This window comes from Equus asinus, chromosome 24, assembly GCF_041296235.1.
Source record: "Equus asinus isolate D_3611 breed Donkey chromosome 24, EquAss-T2T_v2, whole genome shotgun sequence".
Lineage (NCBI taxonomy): Eukaryota > Metazoa > Chordata > Mammalia > Perissodactyla > Equidae > Equus > Equus asinus.
Window position 1 is genome coordinate 56,568,592 of NC_091813.1, and position 27,117 is coordinate 56,595,708.

A 27,117-nucleotide genomic window follows, 5' to 3' on the forward strand; every position below is an offset into this window, starting at 1 on the left:
ATCATTCCATTACCAAATCCCCACCCTCAAGAGAAGAAGCAACTATTATCTTACATGATTTCTATGATTAAAAACTCTTGAAAATATATTCTCTTGCCTTCAAAGCACGGCAAACATTGTAAATGTTTTTAATACAGTCAAGCTGTCATCAGGTGATCCCAGACTTGCAACCTGACCTATCTGGAAACGAAAATCTGACTTGAAAGCAATCTACTGTGGCCCTGTAATTACAGAGCACCCTTAAGTCAAGGCTGGGGATTAGATCAACCCTTACTTGTGCTAGATTTCTAATTATTTACCTGTCTGAACAAATTTTTTAATAATTTCATCTAAAATGTACATTAATATAATTGCCTCAGTATCACCCAAAAATGTGTGAAGTATCTGTATTTTCTAATGATATTAACTGGTATATGACTACAAAATATGTAGAATCTTGAAAAAATTAATCTAGATTTTGAAGTGTCTAACAAATAATATTAAGCTGAGCCATTTGTTAAATATTGCCAAAATATGTATGTGCAAAATGCAAAATTTGTATCTAAGATAACTTTCTATAATCAAGTGCTTTTCAAACAGAGAAAGAGATGGGATGAGCATAAAAAGCTTTAATCTTCTCAAAATACAAGTCTGGAAAAGAGAAGATTGCTCTCTTTATTTTGCTGAGGAAGATTAGCCCTGAGCTAACATCCAGTACTAATCTTCCTTTTCGTGTATGTGGGTTGCCACCACAGTATGGTACCTGACAGACAAGTGGTGTAGGTCCGCCCCTGGAAACCAAACCCGGGCAGCTGAAGCAGAGCATGCCAAACTTAACCACTAGGCCACTGAGACTGGCCCTAGAAGTTTGCTCTTTTAGACTGAAACTCAATTGTGAACACATATAAAGCCATTATATATTATCTCGGCAATTATATCTGTGTAAAGAAATACTTCAAAGAAGTTACTTTCAATTACAAAAAAATTGCATATAATTATTACATATAAAATATGTAATTTATATGCATTACATATAAAATAATTATTTTAATTACCACAAATAATTTTGTGGTCTGTAATCTTCCATGTAAATTATTTTGAGCTCTCATAGCTAGAACAACCTGTTACAAAATATTCATAAAGTAAAACAGATGATATTCTATGTCTGGTAGGCTTAAAACTTAATGATACATCAAAAGCTGTAAGCCTCTGTGAAGAATTCTTCGCAATTTCTCAATGACAAAAGCAGATCTTATATAATAATCAAACAGCTAAAGGTTTTAGTTTCCACAGAATTTAATACCATTTCCCCATTCAGTAATTGAAAATATTCTATGGAAATAAATATAATTGTGTCCTTCAAAACAGCACAAGCCTTAAGAGCTTTATACTGGATTAATCTTTTCTGGTTAATTTATCCCCACAAAGATATTTTAATGCAAAGTTCTAGTAGGATATTCTAACAGAATAAATGATTCTTAAAAAATATTGATAATTACATTTCACAGACTCACCTTTTGTCACTCAGTAAGCATCAAGGATGGTTTGGAAATATCTTTTTCTAAAACTGAGCCTTTCAACTCAGAATGTATTTACTATTGGAGTTTTAGCTTTATCACAACAGCTGCCTAATTTTATACTGTGTATCTTGCAAACGTTTACCTCTCTTTATAAGTCAATCTAGATGAATTCCTCTTTTAACTTGAAAACACCAGTGTTTTGGTATTGGGGTGTCTGTGGTGTTAGCGCCAAAAAGAGCAGATAATTTTTTCACCTGTGTGCTCATCAAACAATGAATTCTAAATTATCTCTTAGATTTCCATTTATACCTCATCCCTTTGAGCATCAATCTCTCACATTCTGTTTACATCCATCCAGCTCTAAATTCACCTTCCAAAGAAAAACTAAACAAAGCGAAAAAGACTCTTTACTCCTCATGCAGCCACCATTCAAAAAAAAAAAAATCACTACTTTCTTCTCCATTTTTGGACCTCCATTCCGGTCTGATTTTATCCCTTCACTCCAGAAACTGTTTTTTTCTTCCACCATGTTGCAACTTCTAAGTAACATTCACAAAGTTGTTAACTTCTTGCATCTTGAAACATCCATTTCTGAAATGTCTCTAATACCAACCTCTTTTGCTTTTCCTTTAACCTCTCCGGCAATTTCTTTCAGCCTCTATTGCTTTATTTTCCATTATCTAATCTCTAGTTATTGGAATTCCCCAGGTCTTGGTTCTGTATTCTATTCTTTTTCTTTTGACACAAACTCTCTGCGTAATCTCATCTGTTCCCAGGGCAATAACTATGATCTGTATAGATTACTGTACTTATAGCTTCATTTCAGAATCTCCTCTGAGTTCTAGATCCACATTTCTAATTGACTGTACAGAGTATATGGGCTGTGGAGCCACACTCCTGGGTTAAAATCCTGGCCCTGTCATTTATTATCTGTGTGACCTTGGGCAAGTCATTTAACCTCTCTGTGTTTTAGGTTCCTCAATTTTATCATGAGGATTATAATATTTTATTTCTTGATTTATTATAAAGATTGAGTGAGTTAGTATTTGTAAAGGGCTTAAAATAGTTTCTGATACAAATTTAAATGTGAGTCACAAACACCTGGAAAAGTAAACTCAAACGTAAACTCCAGATTGTTTTCATCACAGCTGTTCCCCGTACGGGCTTCCTCTTCCCAATAAATGAGACCATTTTTAATTGGCTTACCTCTTCTCCTTCCTCCAAGCCATTATCCAAATGAGATTATACTTGTATTAAACATCAATCAGAATATTTTCTCCACTGCTAACACCCTTCAAGAGTTTCCCACTACACTTTTAATAAATCCAAACACCTACACATGTCCCCACATATTCTGACCACTTGTATTTCCTATCATACAAAATCACACACACACACATACACACACACACACACACACACCCCACATTCACACATCACACAAAGATAACAAAGATGCACCCATCAATGGCTGGATCCTTCCAATACCTCAGATTCCAATTTAAATATTGTCTCTGAGACACTCCTGCTCTAATAAGCTTATCTAAATAGATCCTGATCCCCACCCGTTGTTTTCTGTCATTGTCCCGAATTCCTCCATGTCTCTTACTCAAGTTGTACTTATGGACGTTGCATCCCCTCATTCACTGTGTGCCTCCCTTATCAAATTGTCAGCTCCATTAGGGCAGGGCTTATGTCTGTCTATCCACCTCTGTGTCCTCAGTACCTATACAATGCTTGGTACACAGTGGACATTTCGTGAATATTTCCTGCAAGAATGAAAGAATGAATTTGTCCCTTTTTGGCAGCTTATTTCAGAAAAGATAGTCTAGTTTTTTCAGGATCCTTCTTATAGTTTATACTTCTATTCAGATAATTCTTGAAAAAAATCATGTTGCTACAGTTTAGTAAAGAACAACGTAAATTACACTGTATGCCCCTTTAAATTGCCAAATTTTATCATGTTGCTTGATTGAGTCATCTTTTTCACCTTTTGGGGGGATTCAAATATAGGTTTTGTCACTGTAAAATTCAGGCCTTCAAAAACCAGCTCTTATTATATGAATTTTATCTTTTAAAACATTTCTGAAAGTATCTTTGTTGTAGGCACTTCAAGTTTTCAGGTTATTCTCAATTTCTTTCATGATCTCTAGAAATTTTTACTACTTTATAATGCTTCAAACTGGCTGTTTTTAAACTATATTGCTCTCACATGAAAATATATTTGGGGAATTATTAAACTCTACAAAGAGACATGAGTTAAAAACCAGCACTGATTAGATTTCTGTCTGTCTGTCTGTCTCATATACACATGCACACAGTTTGGGGGCTAAATGCTTGTAAACAAATAATTTGTGCATATTTCCATCAGGAAGTTGAACTGACTTGTAAGAACCAATGGTTTTGTGTAATCAAAAGTAAAAATGACAGACAAACAAACAGAAAATTGGTTCCAAGAAGGACAAACTGTCTGTCAACCGTGGGTGAGCATCCCTTCCTGGGTGTGCCCAGCAATCAGCCAGGTTTTTGGTCTCTGCTTCAATGGACAAGGGCTGACCTCGCAGGAAGAGATATGGGCATAATCAGTTTTCTCGCCAGTGGTGCACAACCTCACTTTGACATGACTGCTGGGCTAATAACACAGGTCTCCCAGTAGCAGAGAAATATCAGATTTTCCCATCACTCACTGCGCATAAACACGTTTTTGCTTTTCCCCTCAAAAACTAAAATTGAAACAAAACAACAACTGTGCATGCACCACTGAGTTTCGCCAAAAGTATTTTTTTCTGATTTCGCATTTGCACGCTTATGACAAATACTTTGAAGGTTACAATTCAAAATTTTCTTCTGCAAATACTTTGATAAAACTGATGGCCCAGGAAGGAGAACCTTGTTACTCTTTAGCGCCCGATCACGTAATGGTCAGATACAGTGACCCAAGCAACCAGTTTCCCAGTATCATTCTATGGTCAGAATTGAGTTTTCCTTTTCTTATGATAAGATAGATATTTCACCAGAGAAATACAGAAAGTTTTAAATATAGAAAAATGAAAGTAGTTTCAATAATACAAAAAACTATAACAGTACACCCTTAGTAATAAAAATTCAAATGCAAAGTAATTGGCATCAACACCCAGATCCACGGAATATCTAGATCTCTCTTCCTGGACATTTCATGAGCCATACAATCATGCAACTCTGAATATTTTACTCTTTTTTTTTTTTTTTTTGCCCCAGATGTCAGGGACTTCCTGTAATTCCTATCTGCTACTTCCTAATATCTATCCAATATCTAGTTTGGTATCCTGTGGTCTCCTTTTTCAGGGTCCTTCACCACCACCGTTTTTCCCCACATATGCTATTACTTCCTAGGAAGAGAAGGGTTTTCACCAATGCTGTCCAGCTAGCCTGCTCTTGCCAGGCAATGGCCTACCTTGAAGCTTTCTCTTGAACCTCTGCTTCATGTAAGCTCACTGACTGACTCATTTTCTAGGGCATTATTTCCAGCTTAATATTACACAGGGAAGATCTGCAAATCTCATTCATTTTAAGTGTTAATAGCTGAGAAGAATACGTTCGTTACCCCAAACACACAGGCCCTAGGAGATTTGCATTTTAATAGAGGACAATTCCATCATACCTCAAAGAAATGAAATATCTTTAGTGGTGGAATTTCAAGCGTCACTGATACCAGTGGAGGAGACACGTAGGGTGAAAACACTTATCACCAAACCATAACACTTGAGATGACCATCTTTGTCACCTAGAGTTAAGCTTAATCTGAATAGAAGCCAACATTCAGGTTTGAGCAAGATTAAAAGCAGAACTAAATTTAAAGCAAAACTCTAAGCTGTTGAACAATGCCATGTCTTAATGGGCTGCATTATTTGCTCTCAGCGTCTTCTCTTTGCAAGGTGGTGTTCTTACAATATGTGGCTCTTCTCAAGTTCATTATGTCTTCACCAAGACTGCGTTAAGGTTCCCCTCAACTTTGTGAAACTTTAGGTAGACTTCTTCCTGGCTTTAGACTCCTGGTCTCCTTTTTCTTAGGGCATTTACTTTAGAAAACTTGTAAATTCTACAATTTACAGAAATTCTAAGTTTACAAGTCTTATAAATTGAATTGTAAATTCTTTCTCTGCTCCTTTGAGATATAAATCTTTTTTTTTGGTGAGGAGGATTGCTGCTGACCTAACATCTGTGCCAATCTTCCTCTTTGTATGTGGGATGCCACCAAAGCATGGCTTGATGAGAGGTGTGTAGATCCACACCCAGGATCTGCACCAGCAAACTCTGAGCCGAAGGAGAGCACGTGAACTTAACCGCTAAACCACCAGGCAGGCCCTGAGACATAAATCTTTTTAAAAACCTCTTTCCAGTTTTACAATCCAGGAAAGTCTTTCTCAAGGATCTATCTAGGAGCCATCCTTCGAAATGTAATCATCAAGAAATATAGTACTTTTATCTCCCAGTCTCTATGGGAGAGTGGGAGCCTAACTCCCTTGGGTACCTTGCTCCAAATTATAAAACTACCCTCTTATCACGAAGATAGGAGAAAGTGTACTTTTCTTTTGAGTAAGGCCAACTAGCAAACACAGATGGCTTACAATCCCTCCACCCCATTCCAGCTCTTAAAAACCCTCCTGCTTTTTGTGTCAGTGGAATTGAATTCAGAATGAGTTCAAATCTCTCTCTCCTATTGGCAGTAACCTTGAATAAAGTCTTTCTTGCCTATTTAACTTTGTCCAACACAATTTTTGCTTTGGCAGTCTGTACATGGACAGATTTAAGTACCTATATCTAATTTGTGTACATTGCCCCAAGATTCGTTCATGAAAGAAACATTCTGAACATAATGTAAGGAAAGAAAGTAAGTATAATACCTTTTGTTTTCACGTCAATGGCAGTTTCCTTCTCAGTTTTCTTTTTGACATCTTCTTTTTCTGGTAGTAAAATGAGAGAATTAGAAGCCTCTCTGTTTAATTCTTATATATTTCAGGGCACACATAACTGCCGTTAAGACATGCCGTTCACCTTGTATAGAATAATCATGAATCAGAGCCATAAGCCATGTCAAATATGAGTGTACCAGCACCTTTGTAACAGAATAGTGGCTTTGGTGTGCTTTCTCTTCAGGATGGGAGCAAATTTTTGCTAAGGTCCAAAAAAATCTTTCATGACAGTGAAAACATTGAATGGCTTTATTAATTATGGTAGAATTCCATAGTTTTTCTAAGGGATCTTAAAAGGAATATATTGAATGTTTCCTAGGCTATCAGGCCTCTGCAATCATGTTAGAAGCTAGAAATTTCTGAGGCTCACTTGGAACTTCAGATGCACTGTTTGGAACCAACCCACCATAAAGAACAAAAAATAGCAACCAATCAACTAGGGGTTTTTTTGTATACATTAAATAATTTGCTCTTTTGATAGACATTTTTTATTAAACTGAATGAATTGAACAGCAATCATCATATTCACATACAGAGTCAGTAAAGGACTGCCTTAGAGAGAATTAAGCACCAGTCTCAAGAAAGGAAAAAATAATCAGTAACAATTTTTTAAAATTTTTCAGCCTTGAATTTTCTTTTTAGAAATTTATAAATATCCACTTTATTTGGAATATTTATAAATCCCAAGAGTGATAATAAGAATAACAATAAAATTATTAAGGGAATTTCTTTTCTAGAAAACAATAGCTTTACCAGTAACGTTATAAATGGGTAACAACTGATCTATGTTTTTAAATTCCTTACCTTTCTTTTTGGTTTCAGAGGTCACATTCTTCTCATCTTTCTTCTTTTCCTCTTCTTTTTCTAAAGAAGAAATTTAAAACACTTTCTTTAGGAAAAGTTAGTACAAAAGGAAAGCCAAGATTAAAATGAGGGATTATCGTTGAGTCGATTCTGCCTCCAGATAGTTTTGTGACTTTGAGCAAGTGATTTAATCTCACTAAGCCTTATTTTCCTCATTTGTAAAATAATAGTACTTCTCTCAAAGTTAGATAATGTTTACAAAGCACTGTACACAGTGCCTGGCTCACAGTAAACGCATAAAATTGTAGATTGCTAACATTGTTTACTAATAACGAACAAGTTTGAGCTTTCTGAACCAAACAATTGTTTGCCCAGTGCCTAGAGTAAGATGTTAATATGTGAAATTAAAATATAATTTCTGAGGAAAGATACTACAGGTAAGCTAAAAGAATTATTTTTTTATTTTCTTTTTATGTGTTCAGTTTCATCACAAATAATGCAGTAGGTCATTAACGACATCTATTTTGACTTGACTGTTTTTCAAATCTGCCTCTTGTCAACAGGCATTTGGAGCCTGGTGACATTTGTCTGGCAGTGTACTGGGGACATAACTGCCACTGCCCTTTCTGAGTGGTTGTATCATTTAGGGTGCTCAGACTATCTTTGCACCCAGAGGTTGCGGTAAGTCTGGATGCCACAGAGAGGACTTTGTGGTGCCTGTAGAAATCTTCTTCATGGAAGATTTCTGTTTCAGAGATCTGAGAAAGCTGTGGTCTAAGGGGCAGAGGGAACCCCAAGTACTGTCCAGCCATAGCCACGAAACACTTGGACATTCCGGGATGTTTTTCTGGTAAGTGTATTCATTTCAAATAGCAAAGTCATGTAACAGTCCAGAGTTGTTGAAATGGAATTTTCAGTGCTTTTAGTTTGAGGCAGTTAAAAGTACGGTTAACGTTAGAAATTGACTGAGTTTTAACTTCAGTTAGTAGTGCTATTATCTTATATTTGAAATACCTTTCTCTTTGTCATTTGTCTCTGGTCTCATGTATGGATGCCAAGCACACAAAGATTTTCATTGGCCAGAACTATTATGAGATTGTTACTTTGCTGAAGAAATTCAACGTGTAGTTCTAGTAAGAATGCTTACGTTGGCTACTAATAACTGCATCTTATTAAATATAGGAATTAATTCATCCCCTTAGGTATAGAAATTTTTTACCTACAAGATCAAAGACAACACTTTCTTTCAGTGTTAGAAGTATGATTTCTAAAGAACCCCTTTTCATGAGTCCTAGAGAAGAGTTAGTGTCTTAGGGAGAAATACATTCACACTCTGTCTAAATGTGTCTAAAGTGTACCATTACAGCACATCCAATCAGAAGTAGAAAGTCAAGAAGTCAAATTTTGATAGTTTCAGAGTTAGAAATAAGCCAACTGAATTTCACTTTGCCTTTTCCTAAAGGTTTATACATATTAAATATGCAAATCATATTTAAAATTCTGAATAGAGATACTTTTGATTTAAGTACCATTAATTTCAGCTTCTCTGGGAGAAATTTTATGTAGCAGAACATTTTCCATCCTATCTAAATAAAGGCATATGTCAGACAATTGAATGGCATTTGCTAAACATCGCCTTCTGATGTCATGCACCAGAAAAGGACTTAATTAAAATACAGATTACTTGTAAAGATTTCTTAGCCCATATCAAAAATCAGTGCCATAGTCATGATAAGATCACAACTCTATCTAAGTCTCTGAGTCTTGTAATGTAGGTGAATAAATATTTCACTTAAAAGTTCATGCCAATTAGTCAACCTTATACTGAACTTCAGAATGAAAGATATTTGACACCATAGAATAGAAGACATTCTTTTCATTTTTTTTTAAAGAGAATGCTCTTGTGTGATAAATTCTACCCTTTAAATTAATATAGCTAGGATTTTATTGTGGTGATACAGTATTCTTGCCTGAGTTCAGATTGAATTAATGCTTCCATTACACACTCTGCCTGCGATTATGGCCATACGCTGAGAGAGTCATGAATAAGAGCAGAAGTCCACAAAAAGCAGGAATAAATAATGTACTTTAATAGCATTTTTATGAATTAGACCTTTAAGCTGTCATTATGGGACTGACTTTATTCATGGTGAAATCAGTTAAAACATCAACTTTTGAAGAGTCTGCATTTCTTCAAGTACTATTGTCTCAATTCTATAGGTGATATGGCAGCAGTGGAATGAGGGTTTTCATTTATACAAGACACAACAATTTAATGATATCCTACTTGGATGTAAAAGTAACCCATGTTTCTTCTACAAAAACTCTCCTCCCCCTGACTTTTGTCTCTCAACAGTCTATAATACACCTCCCTTTCCACCCCACTCTGCACCCGCCTATCCGATTTCCTCTCTTCTGATTTGTTTGCTATTTTGTTTGTAACAGCTAAAGAAGAGATAGAAGATTTAGTACCACTAGCTTTCAGGGGTTCACAATTAAGTGTGTCTATGGAACGTGAATTATCAGCATATTGCCTTTCTCAGGCAAGTATCACAAGCCCTGAAATGATGTCTTTATCTGGATCACAGGAAAGGCTGGTTGAGAGAGAAATCCTCTCCACAATGAGCAGCTCTGAGCCACAAATATGTTATTAGCTTCTGCATAAATTAACATCAGATGAAAGAAAAATTAAATGACTTACTTTCTACTTTCTAAGCCCTTACAATGGGCTTTTCTCTTGCTTTTAAACGTTCTTATGTCATCTCAAAGCCAGAGAATGCACAATAGTTAATTATAATGGTAAAAGCTTTCTAAGACTTCTGTTCCTAGCAAAACAAATGCAAATGTTTCATTTTTATCTTATGTTTTCTTCCTTCCCTCTTTGCCCTCCTAGTGCAGAGACTATCCAGATTTTACATGTCCAATGGATGCTTTTCTTCTACCTTCTATGGTCAGGATTGATGTATTCTCCGTCCCAGGGAAGTAAATAAGGATGTGTGATGTGTTTCTTTTATAACAATGCATTCGACATACCTCATCACTGTCACCTTGTTTCTCTAGAGTGACAGAAGTTGGCTTGGAACCCCACTCCCTACCCACGATCATGGAAAATTTCACATAAGCAGATAAGTTCCATTACGCCAGTGGTTATTCGAGTTCTCTGTCATTATCTCCAGAGGGGCATGATGCAAGAGAGAAAGCATGGGTGCTAGCAGTGGTGACCTTGGTCTGAATACTGTCTCTGACCCTTTCTGGTTGTGTGACATTAGGCAATGTGCTGTGACACACTGAATTTCATTTTCCTCAGTTGAAAAATGAGATTAATAAAATGTACCCTGCTGGCTTGTTATGAGGAATGGAGAAACAGCTAAAGTGCCTGGACCAGAGTGGATGTTCAAAAAATAATGACAGCAACGACTGACTATTACTAGATTTTAGAAACAATAAAAATCTGACCACAGATACTCTTCCACAATTTTTCTAGGTGTGGCATTCATTGAACTATTTGAGTAAATGCACATTAATTCTTATTTTTCTGTACTGAGGGAGGCTATATCTGGAATACTTTGTATTGAGAAACTTTAGGAAAAAAGGACATACGAGGAATTAACATGTTGTGAAGGGGCCCTGTATTGGAATGAAGGAGAAGTGGATTCCAGTCTGAGTTTTGCTGTAATTAGTAGCCGCTGCCTTATGCAACTGTGAGTAAATCCTCTGTTTCAACATAACAGGAGGGGAAGGAGTAGAGTGTACTTAAGCTCCTCTTCACTCATTTATTCCTTCATTCTCCAAATGAAGTAAGCATCATCTTGCATTTATTTCCTAATTTTGCTGGGAACAGACAACTTAAAAAGTTGTAGAGTTGTAAATAGCTATTGCACGTCCTCTGACTTGGCTATAGCTTAAAAAATTTCAAAGCAAGGAAAGTCCACTTTTAAGGTTTAAAAATTAATATGTATATATGTATATATATATTCATGTATATATAAATACGTATATATGTGCACGTAATGTCAGGTCTAAATAAGGATCAGAAAAGAAATAGATCTTGGTCTAAAGGATTAGAATATGAGAGGATGGGAGGTGACACTGCTTTTTAAAAAGTGAAAGAAGAGTAAACCTTTCTGAACTGGTAACATATAAAAAGACAACAACAAATTCACAACCAGCAATTCCATAGCATCTTTCAGTGACTCCCCAGAGAATTTTACATCTATAATTTTTGTTCACTTAAATAAACAAATGTTTATTTAGCCTTAATGACAACCCCCCTGCCAGAGTGTAGGGTTGTAAAAGACTTCTTCCAGGAACTCTGGGTATGGGAATAAGAAGTGAGAAAGATTACAATTCCAATAAGGATTTAGGGACATTAAGGGTGGAATCTAAGGGAGCCAGCAGAGAGGCCTAAACTCAAGAGCGCCAAGTGAAGGCGTGAAAGCTCCTCCTGGGGGAAATGGTATGTGGGGCCCGATTCTGAACTGAGTGTGGAAGTGTTACTATGAATGCCAGCTGAAGGACCTGAGGCACAGAGTGCCCGCTCATGTCCTGTGGATACAGGGTGAGAACTCTTAGCGATGAGGCACGATTCAGGAAGCAAAGGTCCCACTCCGGATCTTATCAGTGTAAATTCAAACTTTTTCAGGACTCTACTACAGACAGTGCTCCTTTAAGCTTCAAAAGACTGTGGAGAAGTGATCTCAGGAATTACTTTATATGGTCAGAGCAAGGCAATAAAATGTATTTAGCTTTGGTTGGAACCACACTAATTTCAAGGTGGTGGGAAATAGAATAAAGCACGTGACCTTCCACGCAGTAACATCTACTTGGTCCTCAGGCAAAAGTCTACACATCCTATAACCTGTGAGAACATGGGCTCCTGAAAGATGAGTCACTTGCCCAACTTCACAGACACACAGATGACAGAACAAGGATTCGAAACTAAAGATGACCACAAACCCTGTTCTTTCCCCTGCAACCTGGAAAATGTAGCACGAGGTAGACTTATTCTACCAAAAACTCGGGAACTTGCTGAGGCATGGACAGAAACGGAGTGCCGACTGCCATGTCACTGTTGTGAAACTCATCTTTCAGCTCTCTCACAGCCACAGTCCTCTGATGTGGTGACAATTTTTTTCTGTTTCTGAATTTAGTATGCAAAGGGGATTGCAAAGAGAAAGATTATTTGATACATTTCAAACAGCAAAAAGTTTCTTATGCTAATTAAACTTAATATTTAATATGGATGAGGTAGATTTCTCCCAAGCCTCTAAAAATGATAAAAGTTTCTCAGATAAGTGATTACATTACTTTTGAATGGGTTACATTTATACAGAGGAAGGTTGCCACATCTATTCTTTTTCACTTTTCTATATAGGTGGGAAACAGTATAGGCAACCTCAGTGTGCATGTGTGAGTGTAAAAGAGAGAGAGGCACACTGATGTTTATTTTTCCTCTCAGTGCTTTTACATTTCGGAAAGCAAATGCTCAATTAAAGTTTATTGACGTTTATTCAAGTGAGACTCTCTCCATCCACACACACTCGTCTCTGGGTGGCTCCATGTAGCACAATAACATTTTCCTTTTTGTTTTCCTAGGGGTTTATTTTGTTTTGTTTGTTTTATTTTTTTGATGCTGCTGCCATTTAGAGATTTTTTTGAAAACTCTTCTAACACTTTTAAAGTTTATTTTTAATGCAGAATCATTGCTGGCTTAAGATCTCTTATTGTATACTTTTCTAATGTGTCTTTCTGCAAGGGCAAGGAAAACATAAATATAAGATTCTTTTCTAATAGCTTTTCATTTTCAATATCACATTATTTGCATAAGATTACTTTTTCCATATTTTTATCTATATGCTTTTTCTACATTTGTAGAAATGGATTGCAGTTGGAAATGGATTGCAAAATCACTTCATTGCATTTAAAATGTCAAGAATGGCTAGAAACATCATAAAATTGAGCCTTTCCCTTCTGTGACTGACTTATTGATACTTAGAGAAAAAGTTAGTTTTCAGTCAAAATAAAAATATAAATTAAAGTACCATTTCAAAGAAACTGCTATTTTTATAACAGATCCTTGAGAATTTATAGCTTGACTTACTAATTAAATTAGACTCAATAGTTATTTTAAAATATAATTTGACTTCAAAATTACCAAAAGTTATTGGTATATTGAGCACATTTATATGTCTGATTCTCAATTGAAGCCTTTCAGTTTTTAAAAATATGCCTGAAGGGTATCAACATTTAAAAAGGAAATAGTGCCCATTGAAAGAGTACAACTTTTTAAGCTGTAATAGTTTTAATATATTGAATTTAGGTTTGTTTTAACTAATAGACTATACGAATTTCATCATCTTTCATGGATTACATCAAACTAGTAACAAAGTTTTGATCTTCTTCCTAAAATAAGTCTATTCTAGGAGACTAAAAAGTTTTTACACAAAGTCCTCACCTAATTGAAGCAAGCGTTCCCTCACCCTTTACTATATGAACGATTGCCAAACTCTTCCCTCCATTTGGCTAAAACAGACCTGGCGTTAAAGATGTAGTCACTTTTCTCATCAGTTCTAGAGAGGCAGAATAATACCATTTGGAATTGTAATAAGCTTGTATAATAGAAAGAAACATTTAGGTCAAGCTGACACAAGTAGCAAATAAATGTTTTATAAAGAAAAATTGGTACTTGTAAACTAGAGCTTTAGAGGGACCCATTTTTTTCTTATAAATTGCTTTATGAGAAAAATTTGCTGGCACAAGAGCGTTCCAATCAGAATTCCATAATGAGAAAGCTATTAATAGATCATGTTCACTCAGATTCACAAACCTTCTCACCCATAACTTCCTCGTTGGTCTAAATGCAGGGAAGAAACTACTTTTTGATACCAGCATAAAAGTTATGAGCGAGCTCTGACCCAGGAAGCTGGTCCTCAGCAACAGGTGTTTTCTTCACTGCTCCCTGCTTCTTGGGATCTCCAGAGTAAAAACTTACTGCTCCTGGACAGTTGAATCAGATGGACGCCCCTAGCTATATTGCCAGATGTGTAGGGGAAGAAAAACAAAACTTCTTTCCCTCGTATATAGATCAATGGGTAAAAGTTAATGATTGTCACAAGAAGTCTTTTTAATAATCAACAACGGGAAATCAAAACCAAATAACGAGAGAAAAGTTCTAAGTTCAGAGATGTCAGCTTTCATGAAATATATTCAATGTCTACTAAAATGTATTTATATTTCACGATCCGTAGGAAACTCTCATTTCTTTCCATTTTTCTTTTCCTTTTTCCTGACATTTCCGCTTATTTGTTGTTGGGTTTCTGTTTTTAAACATTTACTTATCAGTTGTTAAGACTTATCTACTTTTCCATGATACTAAGCTGAATCACACTTGTTTAACATATTAACTCAGATATAGCTGTGTTACCGCATGCCCAGACCTAGCACAGTGCTGCAGTCAAAAGAAACAAGAATCCAAGAAGATTTGAAGACAAATTTAAATCTTTACTGAAGTCTCTCAAATAGCTAATGTTGTACACCCCAAAGCAAAACATTCTAAAGATTCTCTCCTTTACCCAAGCTTCTCAGCCCACCCTCATCACAGCTGCTCCCCAAAACCCTTGACGCTCCCAAAAGCAGACTAAAAACACTCCAGCCCATGTTGGCTCTCCTATTCCCTTCTCTTGACCTCTTCTCTCACTATCCAGATCTGATATTTTCTTCTGGGGAGTAGCCCTTTCTGTTAGAACATGAATTAATTTAATTCCATGGGTTCCTTCCAATTCTTCTGCTCACCCAGTATATCCTGAGCGGAACACAAACATTCAGGAGCTGACGAGGTAAATCTAGAATATTCCTCAGAATTTAAGGTGGGGGAGAAAAGCTGTGAATACCTATATTAATATGTTTCCCCATCACACTTGTAAGTAATAATTTTTTAAAAGTCTTTTACAAACCATTGAAAAGTGAAAGATGAATAACGTCTGTACTTTATAGTACCGTACCAAAGTTAATTTCTTAGTCTTGGTTAGGTGAACCATGGTTATGTGAACTGTTACCATTAGAGGAAGCTTCTAGAAGAGTGTAAAAGAACTTTCTGCATTTTCTTTACAACTCTTCTGTGGATCTAAAATCTTTTCAAAATGAGAAGTTTAAAATGACAACAGAATATTGGAAGGATTTTAGGACTCTGAAATAGAGGACTCATTTTCCCTTGGAAGTATTGATCAGCCCACTGGGTAACACAAAGGAAATGAAATAAATGTGTGGAGGGAAAAAGAATAAATGAAATAAGGGCCTTGAGCATGATAAAATTTTGAAGATAGAACAGACGTTTGAGATCATCTGTTTCAAAAATATCACTTTGCAGGTGAGGAAACTGAGTCTCTGACAGGTTAAGAAACTAATATAAATCTCACAATTGGACCTCTCGTTCAGACTACTGACTCCTACACCCTCATTTATATGTGGCAGAGAGATAATTTAGAGGCAGGAGCAGGACACCACGATCTTCCAACTGACAAATCTGAAGGTCCGTGGTCAGTCTTCGTGCTATCCATCTCTCTGGAGCTCTTGGTCCTGTTGTGCCCTTTCTTCCTTCATATCCTCTCATCTTTGGCTTCTAGTCTGTTTTTGGATGGTGTTTTTGATGGTTAATTTTATATGTCAACTTGGCTAGGCTGTGGTTACAGTTGTTTGGTCAAAGACCAGTCTAGTTGTTGCAGGGAAGGTATTTTCTAGATGAGATTAGCATTTAAATCAGTAGAATTTGAGTAAAGCAGTTACCCTCCCTATGCAAGCAAGTCTCATCAAACCAGTTGAAGGCCTTAAGAGAAAAGGCCAAGGTCCCCAAGGAAGAAGGAATTCTGCCCTCAGATTCTGCCTTCAGGCTGCCTTTGGATTTGAGAATACAGCATCAGCTGTTCCCTGGATCTCCAATCTGCCAGCACTCCCTGCATGTTTCTGACCTGTCAGCCCCTACAGTCACATGATCCTTAAGCCCTCAGCCCGGTGTCTGTGTGTGTGTGTGTGTGTGCGCGCATGCGTGCGCACACACATGCATCCTGTTGGTTCTGTTTCTCTGGAGAACCCTGACTAAAACAACGTTGTTCCCCACATTCCTCTTCCAGGGCGAACTCTATGCACTAGACAATCTCACTCACAGCCATGGTTATTTGCACTTCAGTTGTGTTCAGACCTAAGCTTTACTATGACACAGGGTGTTGTAAGATCACTTATTCCTTGGGAGCTTGATAAGTGTTACTGGGAACACAAAAGTTTCTGTGATCAAAAAAATAAGGGAATCACTGAGTTCAAAAAATTAAACAGATTTTTTTGGAGAAGAAAATTTATTGGATCTCATAGCATACTAGTGTACATTGTGATGTCCAGGAAGGAAATGTAACATATTATGCTAACCAAAAATATTTTGTCATGAAATTTTTTTTCCACAAAGAATATCACAGAACTAGAGTTCCCCATAACAAACTTCAGGAAATGCTGTGCTAAGGTTAAACTTATGACTCCAATATCTGTATCTCCCTCATTTATAAACTCCAGACTCCTATATTTGGGTTTTTTTTGTAAACTGCAGACTCCTATATTTGGTTGTCAACTGGGGCTGACCACTAGAGTGAATTGAGCTCAATGTGCTGCCCAACATGTGGCAGTCTTCATTTTCTCTCCAGGCCCAGTCTCCACCCTGATCTTTATGGATTGTGTTAACCAAGCCTCTGCCTTCTGGATTTGGGTTATTTTGGCTCATGGGAGCAACATCAAGAGATAATAGAGCAGAAAAAAAAGAGAGAGATGGGCATTTATTCTCCAAGTCCCTTCCTGGTTCACTGAGAATGTTATACACATCATTTGTAGTGTCGATGGTGTTTTCCCCTACTGAAGGACATAGCTCTGATTGGGTGTTTCTCTCCTAGAATTACAATGCTTCTGGGTTATAAACCACTCCATTCTCCTGCCCCTTCAGGCCTGGGGCTGATAAAGATTTCCTGTTTTGCTAGCTCTGGGGTGCTTTACCATAACTCTGCTCAAGCCTTTATAAATACTACATTCATTAATCACTCATTTGAGTGTGCCAGGGACCCTGATACTCTCAGCAAGCCCAAAACCGAACTCATTGTCATCTTCCAAAATCAAGTTCTTATTTGTAATGCCATTCGTTTACCCAGGTCAGATAAGACTTTAGCAATTATGCTCAGCCCTAACGCCTAATTGCTAGTCTAAGACAATGGAAATAGACTGAGCCTGGGTATGAGACACCTGGCTTCCAGTTTCAATTATACCACTGTTAGAGCTGTGTTATTGTAGGCAATTTACTTGATTTGTCTGATCGTCTCTATACAATGATGTAAATCATATTCATTGCTTGGAGTTGTTTGGAGGGTTAAATGTGATTGTTTAAAAGAAAAGTAGCAGAATTCTTCCCCATGAGCAGTAGTCTAATAGGAGGCTTCTTATTTGTCTTGTCTCCAAACCCCCAAGCCCCACCTCTCACCCATCCATTCTTTCTATAGCTGACATGACAATCTAAGATGCAAATCTAATCATTCCACTCCTCTTCTCAATTGCTTTAGCAGGCTCCTGCAGTCTGTGAGGAGGAGTAAAAGCTTTAGTTGTGCACATAAAACCCTTCAGGATATCACCCCAGTCCTGTATTAAGAAATTATAGTTTCCCCGTATACTGACTAATGTCTTTTATGCAATTACCTTTTTATCTTCTATAGATACAAATAAAAAACTATCATAAAAATTAATGGTTTACTATACATATAAAAGAAATTTCCTGATAGAAAAATGATAATGATGACATTAGCGACTAAGGGTTGAGTACCTAATTGTGATAGAAAATGTGCTAAGTTTTTATATACATTATCTCATTCAGTCATCTTAGCAGCTTTCTAAGTGAAATAGGTACAAAAAGTAGTTTGGTTTATATATTTTACCAAAATTTATAACTACAGGTCAATCCCATTAAAAATCTCTGAAAGATATGAGTTTATTTCACACAATACAAAGGAAAATATTATATTGGCCTGAAGTTCAATAAAATTTATTGTGTCACAGAGTTAATGGAATAAGAACTGGGGCCAAATTTCTATTTTATTATTTTACGCTCTTTTCTCAGGATATATCTCACTGAAGAGCTAAGGTGATAAAGTTCTCAGTTTAATAGAATTGTAAATAAAACATTACTAGCTCCTGTAGAACATTGTCCTCTGATGCATCCCATGGTAAGAAATTATCTTATAATAAGTTTCTCATAATACTCATTTCTCCTCTATACAAATCCTACCAACTGACTCTTTATGGCCCAATGCGAGTCTTGTGATTTCATTGCATAGCCTTTCCTCGCTCATATCTCATCTCCCTCCTAACTTTTACAGCCTTTATGATCTGTACAACTCACTTTTGTACTTCAGTAAATAATGCTTCATAGCATTATCCATTACAGAGGGGCATGCCTGGTTGCCCAACAAGTTTGACATCTCTATCTAGGCTATGACCATAGCTTACATATCTACGGTAGCTATGTAACCACTATGTAAAGCCATAGAATCTTCACTCTGCTCTTAAAACAGCTTATCACCAACCTACCAGCCTGAAAAAAACAAGCTTGAAATCTCTGGGTGAAAGCAGAGAGGGACTTAAAGACCATTCGAGTTCAGGCCCCACTGTTTACAGGTAAAGAAATGGAGGCCCAAGAAGTCAATTGATTTGTCAAAAATTATGCAACTGATAAGTGTCAAAGCTGAGATGGGAAGCTGAGTCCTTGGTCTTCTCTCTAGAGTTCTCTTGCCTACATATAGGTAACGGCATTTATAATATTATTTACAACTGCAATACAGTTAGTACCAATTCTATATTTATTCAAGAAGATATTAGTTATACAGTATTTATTCACCTCACTATATCTGGCTTCATTCATGCAAATTGTGTTTGTAACAAAATATTAAAAGTAATTTAAGTGTAAGATATAGACTTAATTAGGGGTTACTTAACTTCTTCCTTCCACATCTTTGCTACAATAGACAAGTTGTGGCAATTTTACACTTAATGGAGCAATTAGATGTGAGTAGAAGTTTCAATCCTTCAGAGATGAATGGCAATAAAAAACATGGTGTTTAGTGGGATGTCTGTGTTGAGTGGGAGAAAGAAAAAAATCTTCTGGCATTATTGATTAAAAAATAATGGAATCATATATAGTAATTCTACTTATTCAAAGATTTTTTTTTTTAAGATTTTATTTTTCCTTTTTTTCTCTCAAAGACCCCTGGCACATATTTGTGTATTTTTAGTTGTAGGTCCTTCTAGTTGTGGCATGTGGGATGCCTCGTCAGCATGGCTCGATGAGCGCTGCCATGTCTGCTACCCAGGATTCGAACCGACGAAACACTGGGCCTGCAGTGGAACACTCGAACTTAACCACTCAGCCACGGGGCTGGCCCCTTATTCAAAGATTTTATGAAGCAACTCTTTTTGGTGATTGGGGAGGGGATGGAAAATGTTACCCAAAGTTGTGTTGTTTAATCACTGAGGATTCTGTCTGAGAGCAATAAGGGACTAATCCCTCCCGAGAAATAGAGCTCTGACAAACTGTTGATGCTAAAAGAGCTCTCATGTTAAGGGGTAAAACCAACTGTAATGTTACTATAATAAGGTAGCATTGGGGGCGGGAGCTCACATAGATGTGAGCTCTCACAAATCTGCTCCATTTGGGGTGTGAATGGGTAGCGACAGTGGCTCTTTGTCTTTGCATGTGCAGGTCTTCCAGCCACAGTGAGAGTTCCCAATAGACGAGGAAATTAATTCTGTCACAAAATTTAACACTTTTTTGAAAGATCATGAGAATTAATATTATAGTAAAGTTAGGTCCATATTTAAGTTAGTTCCAATTAGTTATGTTCATAATTAAATGCAAGTTGACAACAAGTGATCAGAATGATGACATGAGGTAGTTGTTATATAAGATCTTCTAATGCTCTTGTAGCCAGTTTTCTCTGGCCAATCATATTCTAAAAAATATAGTCAAAGGAAATAATTGATTAAATGTACAATTAGTCTCTTTATATCCAAAGATTCAAAGTGACAGAGATTTTTATTATGATGTACAAAGAGTGTGATGTGGGGAGAGGAGTGAAATTCTAGAAAGGCAAGACATGACTTCAAGGCATTAGATAGTGGTCTGAGATATGAAGTGTACCAATACTTCGCAGAACCAAGTGACTGCTGGGAGAAAGTTACTTTTGTCAAGTGCTTCGAAGCACAGATGAAGCTTTTAAGGGCTTCACAGACCTGCAGAGTGCTTTCACCCAGAACAAGGTCCACGATTTTTTTAGATTTCTACTGATAAAAATCCTGAATTGTCTCCAATCTCCTAGGAGTAAAGTTAATAATCCAGTCTTTATATAAGCTCTACTTTTTCTAAAATGCAAAATACATTTAAGCCCCTCATTTTGACTTTTTATAACTGTGTTCCTCAAATCAAATAGCACACTTTAATGCCCCATGTAAGTCCCTTTTTACAAAATGCCATTTTCTTGCAACTTGGTCCTAAGGAAGTTCTAGACTAAAATAGTGCATCAAGAGGATGGTGCATAATCAGCCTCACTAAAGAAAGCTTGATTGATACTAAATATGTCCTAGTTTCTAATCAATTATGTTAATGAAGTCACAGGCAGCACATCTGTAACCCTGACAAAGCCCCTGATCTCAGCATCGCCTGATAACCCGAGCTCCTTGGGAAGCTGCTCAGTGCCAGCATCTTGAGTGCCAGCCTCCTCAGTGCAGCCTCCTCAGTGCAGCATCCTCAGTGCAAAGATGCTGCCTCTCTGCAAAGTAAGAGTGGTACTCACAAAAGCCTTGTCATCCTGGAACATTATGTATTCCCTTAAACACTGTACTGGGTTCCAGGATGAAATGTCAAATTAAATAGCTCTCCAAATATGACAACAGATCCTAAGTGTCTCACTTAAATGACACATCCTTTTCCAAGTGACATACTGATAGGCAAAACATTTGCTACTTGGTGTTTTATGAACCTCTGTTAGGAGATAAGTCGGAGTCAAACACTTCAATACTCTGACTATCCAAATCTGCCTCAATTTGGGGAATTGGAGTCCCTTGATTTATGTCCACCTCGCAACAACAGAATTAGAATCTGGTGAAACTTCAGGTGACACTATTATTTATAGGCTATCATTTGTCCTGCGAACATTTGGGAAGTGAGATAGTCACTTGTCAGTTTTGTGTCAAATTATCTCAAGTCACATAAGCTATTACAGTCCAAATGCCAAAAGAAATAGACCTTTGATCTCTCTCTCTCTTTTTTCGATCTGGGTCCTATAAATTTTTTCTAAATCATTTGCTTACTAGCCAGGTAAATGATACAAAAGAGTAGACAGCGGAGATTACTCAGGGTTTTTGTTTGTTTCTTACCTTCAGTAGGAACTCAGTTATATTTGAGTTCAGTTAAGAAAATTGTTTAAATATTTAATCCTGTCAATTATAAGCATGTACAGAGAATATGATGCAAGTTGGGAATTTATACTGTTAGAGAAATCGTATATAATAGAAAGGAAAAAGGCAAAGTCATTGATTACTTAAAAAGAAATATTTAAACAATTGTATGAGTTAAACATTTAAGCTTCTTTACTAATATGTTAGTGAAGCTTAGAGGCTACCGAGTGCTATTGATTGAATTGTGCCCCCTCCAAACCCATGTGTTGAAGTTCAAACCCCCAGGTGACTGTACTGCAGACAGGGCCTTTGGGAGGTGATTAAGCTTAAATGAGATCATAATTGTGATGCCCTAATCTCATAGAACTGGTGCCCTTCTAAGATGAGGAAGGGACACCACAGTTTTCTCTCTGACATATGAGGACATAGCAAGAAGGTGGCCATATGCAAGCCAGAAAGTGGGCTCTCACCAGAACCTGACCTTGTTGGCACCCTGAACTCAGACTCCTATATTCCAGAACTGGGAGGAAATAAATTTATGTTGTTTAAGCCACCTGGTCTGTGATATTTTGTCATGGAGCAAAATATTTTGGTAGCCTGAGCCAACTAAGACACTCAGGTGGATCAGGAATTTAAGAAATTATTATATCAAGAGGAAATTGTCTTCACATAATTGTCACACACATAAACGATGTCTGGTGCCAAGTGAGTGAATGGGTGAAGCAGAGATGTGGAAGTTGATGGAAATAGTAAGAAGCTCCCCAAATCCAAGACGACCACATTCAAAAATCAATAAATAAAAAACCTGTGCAGGCCAAATATAATGTTTGTAGCTGAATTGGGTGGGAGACGAAAGTTTCAAATCCTGGACTAGATTATGAACTGTTCTCTAAATAGTCAAGAAGTATTGTTGGTTTGGAGTCTTGGAGCGAGACTTTACGCGAACTTTACGTTGTCATCTAAAGACCAAACAAATTAGTTTTTTTAGATTGGAATTAATACAGTACTGACTTACAAATTGTGTGGTATTTTTATTTAAAATTTGCAACTGCTAATTCATTCAATTTGTGTAGCTGGCCAAATCAAAATATTTTGCATACTATATAATAGGTTGTTACAATTTACAAGTATAATGTAACCTTTCCCCCCATTCCCAATGGCATTTCCCTTGCTCTTTTGTGAGCCTTTCTAGAATGCTTAGGTACTTGGCTTGAAACTTTTTGCTTTTTCCCAAACAATTAGCAGTCAAAATTTCTCCATGAGTGGCATTCCAGTCATTCTGAAGGACCTTTGGCCATTTACAAGTCATTCAGGTGACTAATATGAAATTAAAAGCATTTTTAGCAACATCCAATTGCTCTTCACCTGCCTCCTGAATCATCTGGGGATTTGCTGCTCAAATGTGATCCTGGAGCAGCGACATCAGCAATACTTGAGAGCTTGGTAAAAATGCAGAACCTCAGGCCCTTCCTCAAACCTACTGAATCATAATCTGCATTTTCACAAGATCCCCAGGTGATTTGTGTTCATATTAAATTTTGAGAAGCATCACAAGGGTACTCTTGACTGACATCACATGATGTTTCCATCACAGAACTGCGTGAGATCTAAATGACAAAACCTCATGTCTTCATTTTCCAAAACTTGCTGACATCTCAGAAAACTGAGCAGAGGGTCCTCAAACTCCAGTGTCAGCAAAGTATTTTAGTAGAAAGAACCCTGAGCACAGAATTAGAAATCCAGGGCTAGAATCCCAGTCCTGCTATTTACTAATTTCACAGAAATACATAAACTCGAAGTCTGTATTTATTTATCGACGATAGTAATGTTTACTTTACAGAGTTTTGGGATATCAAATGTAAAATGCATATAGGTAAAACAAACGTAATATTCTAAATAAATGTGAGTTGAAGAGAGCATAACCACAGGCATGACTTGGTCAGGATCTGTACAAACAAGTGCATACTAGTTTTATAAAGAACTTATAAGCTGTCATACCCACATACAAACACATATATGCTGGTGTTAGAACACAACCTTAGGAAAACTTCACCTGCCCAGCTACTCAAGTCCTTCTTCAGCTATTGACTATGTGAAACATAAATGTATGGCCAAAAGGATTGTTGTGGTCTGTGGTCAATTGGACAATGCATCTCTCTCAAGACAATCAGATTTAATTAAAATACAAAAAGTAAGTGAAAGACTATTTGAAGTAGGCTACCAATTTCAGATGTTAAATGTAAAACAGTTGGCAGGATTTGTAAGATTTATTACACATAGATATAAACCAATGATTCTCAAAATTTAATGAGCACAAGAGTCAACTGAGGTGCTTGTTAAAAACATAGATTTTTCTTGTCTGAATTGTCAGAGAATCTGATTCACTAGGTCTAAGATGTGGCAGGAATATGCATTTTTTAAAAGCTTTGCAGTTGACTTTGATGCTGATGATCTATAACCAATTCTTCTGAAAAATTGTGTTAAGCCAACAAAATGTAGTCAAAGGCAAACTTCCTAAGTTCACCAATATCAAATACAACAACAAAAACTGCAGTTATTACAGTTTTATTCTATCTTTAGGACACTTCTCTGTGGTAGGTAATATGAGTATCAATATTTTACTAATAAGCAACCTGAAAGTTTAGGTATCATATTTAATGTCACCCAGATAGAAAATGGCAGAACCAGAATTTGGACCCAGATCTGTGTGATTCTAGAGCACAGGCTGCTAATCACTATACTACATTCCAAGGCACAGGGTACCCACCAACTCTGTAATAAGTAATGATCAAGAGGGCCTGGGTCACCTTCATAGGAGAGGTTTGGAGGATACAATAAGTGAACAGAAATCCTCAGACATTTCTTCCTCATTATTGGAGATTCATCTGGGAATGGAGTTTGGGAGAGAGAAGCTAAGGTGTAGAGGAGGCAACAGGTTATATGAATGCATCATTCCTGATAAGAGCCGTATAATATTTCCTTGAGTTCCATGTGCCAATTTACAGTGGTCCGCTTAGTAATTCTACCTGGATGTCCCATGGGAAACTCTCAGGTCCCAGTCTGAGCCCATTACCTTCCTGCTCCTCCTCACCAAACTTGTCCTATTTCAATGGTTTCCCATCTTAGTTCATGGCATCCCTGTCCACCTGGATACCTAATTCAGAAAGCCTGGAGTCATTCTAATTCCTTGTTCAACCTCTGCACCTATACCCATCACATACTTAGACCAATTGATTCTCTTTCCAAATATCTTTCTGATCCATCTGCTTTTCTCCATCCACTATACCACTGTTTAGTTCAGGCTTTGCAACTTCTTTGGACTATTCTTTTCCCAAGTGCCTGCAAACAATTTCATACTGCCAGTCTAGCTTAGCAGGACGACAGTCAAGTTAATCTTTATAAATGAACATGTCTATTCCATCAATCAGAAATTCTCCATCTTCTGTAGACAAAAAATAAATATTGCATAGGAGAGACAGAAATATCTGTGCTTGCATATGTGCAAAATATCTCTGAAAGGTTACGCAGTAACTAACATTGGTAGCCTGGAAGGAGGAGAATTGGGTGGTTGGGAGAGAGGCCCAGGAGGGAGACTTTTTTCCCTACATCATTTTCGTAACTTTTAAATTTTGAACCATGTAAATTCATCAAAATTTTAAAAGAAAAAAATTCCTGAGCTGGGTGAAATAGCATGACGTCAAAGATTTGTAAAACAAACAAAAATACAATCAGAAAAAAAAAGGAAGGAAGGAAGAAAAGAAGATAAGGGTTAGATGAGTAAGAACAGAAAATATTAATAAATGTATCTGCAGGCTGAGTATATTATGGGTTTATTTCACTATTCAATGTTTTATAGTTAAACTTTAAAGACAAAAATAAATCCCAAGCTTAGTATACAAGGTCCTTCATGCTCTGCACTCTGTATGCCTTTCTATCAGCTATCCCAAGCTCTCTCTACCCCTTCTTTCTTTTCTCCATGCTAAACTACTTCTCTGGTCTAAACTCCTTTCTTTCCATCTCCATGACTTTGCATATGCCAATCCTTTTATCAGTAATGCCCTTGCCTTCCTTACCTGCTTGTTGAACACCTATTCTTGGGACTTAAGCTTCTCAGTCACCTCTGCAGAGAGGCCTTTCCTGGGTTCTCCTCATCTATTCCAAACAGAGCTATGCTGTCCCTTACCTAGGCTTTCACACTACTCTGTACTGACTTATTTGCAGCTCTTATCGCATCGTGGTAATCAGCACACCTCTTGGAACCCAGCAACCAGGGCCCCTCTTGGAGGCTCTGCTTTACAGGGCTCTTCCGGGACCTCCTGTGGCTACACCCTGTCCTGGGTCTAGGAGTCTGTGGGGCCAACAGGGTGTCATCACCTGGAATCTTTTCTCTCGGACACTCCAGATCCTGGGACCTGGAATACATTTTCCCAATCAGCCCTTACTCTGAAGACAGTGGCCACATGGGCCTCTTCCTGAATAAATCCTCATAAGTGTGGTCACCCCTAGTCTGAAGGGGTGGCCAAAGCCAACAGATGGCTGTTGGACAGAGTGGATAGAACTTGGACAAGCAGGCTGGTGTCCACATGTGTACACAGAAGGTCTCTGTTAGAGAGGGTCAGAGCTGGGGGGTGGAAAGGTTCCTGTGATGATCTGGGGGACACCTACATTTTCACCTTTGCAAAACGTTAGAGATGTTCTTAGTTTTAATGACTTGTGTTTTATAGCAGGCTCCTCTTTAATGACTTTTAATTTTATGTCTGTATACTGAGTCTTGGTAGGGCAGGAACTATTTTCTATTAATCTCTGAATCCCTGGTACTTTGGACGTATCTGGCCTGATCCCACGGTTGAGATTTAATCAGTAGCAGTTGAAGGAATGAATGAGTGAAGACTTAAAGAAATGACTTTAAACTTCTAGCAAAATTGATTATGGTAACACTTCCTTCCTCTAATTTTGCTGATCTTGAAACATCATATTTTGAAGAATTTGTTGGTAGTAGTATTATTTTTATTTACACCGCTTATAAGTTGCCATATATACATACACACACACACAGATGTATATATACACACATACCATTTCATCCTCACAATACTCTGTGAGATCAGTACTGTTCTTGTCCCATCTTAGAGATGAAAAAACTCATGGGCAGTGAATTTAAGTAACTTCCCAAATTTACACAGCTAGTAAGAGGTAGAACTGAGATTCAAACCCAGAAACTCTGGGACCAGACTCTTAAGACACTAAATTGATCAAGTTGTGGTAAAACTGCAAGAATTCTAAGGCATATCTTTATCCACTTGTCTCTACACTTTCTGGCTTGATTTCCGGGGGATGAAGCTGGTCATCCTTCAGGAAGCTCATGGTCACCAAAATAGAATCTTAAGAGGAAATTC

The 27,117-nt window shown here is 37.2% G+C and overlaps 1 protein-coding gene and 1 long non-coding RNA gene across 26 annotated transcripts in view; one reads left to right on the plus strand and one right to left on the minus strand.

The window, feature by feature from the left end:
• Positions 1–27,117, minus strand: part of TRDN (triadin) — a 387,867-nt gene that overhangs the window by 209,285 nt on the left and 151,465 nt on the right. For all 18 annotated transcript variants that reach the window (XR_011497622.1, XR_011497621.1, XM_070496108.1 and 15 more), the window contains exons 11-12: positions 7,256–7,315; positions 6,383–6,442 (exon numbers count right to left, since the gene is read on the minus strand). Coding sequence is in view for 16 of the 18 variants with exons in the window: in XM_070496108.1 (XP_070352209.1) it covers positions 6,383–6,442; positions 7,256–7,315 (120 nt within the window). In the remaining 2 variants the exon portion in view is untranslated. The remainder of the gene's footprint in view (positions 1–6,382; positions 6,443–7,255; positions 7,316–27,117) is intronic.
• Positions 7,886–27,117, plus strand: part of LOC106838721 (uncharacterized) — a 37,266-nt gene continuing 18,034 nt past the window's right edge. Inside the window, exons 1-3 of one of the 8 annotated variants that reach the window (XR_011497629.1) lie at positions 7,886–7,936; positions 8,010–8,105; positions 10,149–10,249. This is a non-coding gene — a long non-coding RNA (uncharacterized lncRNA). The other 7 variants (XR_011497632.1, XR_011497631.1, XR_011497625.1 and 4 more) reach the window with 7 other exon arrangements.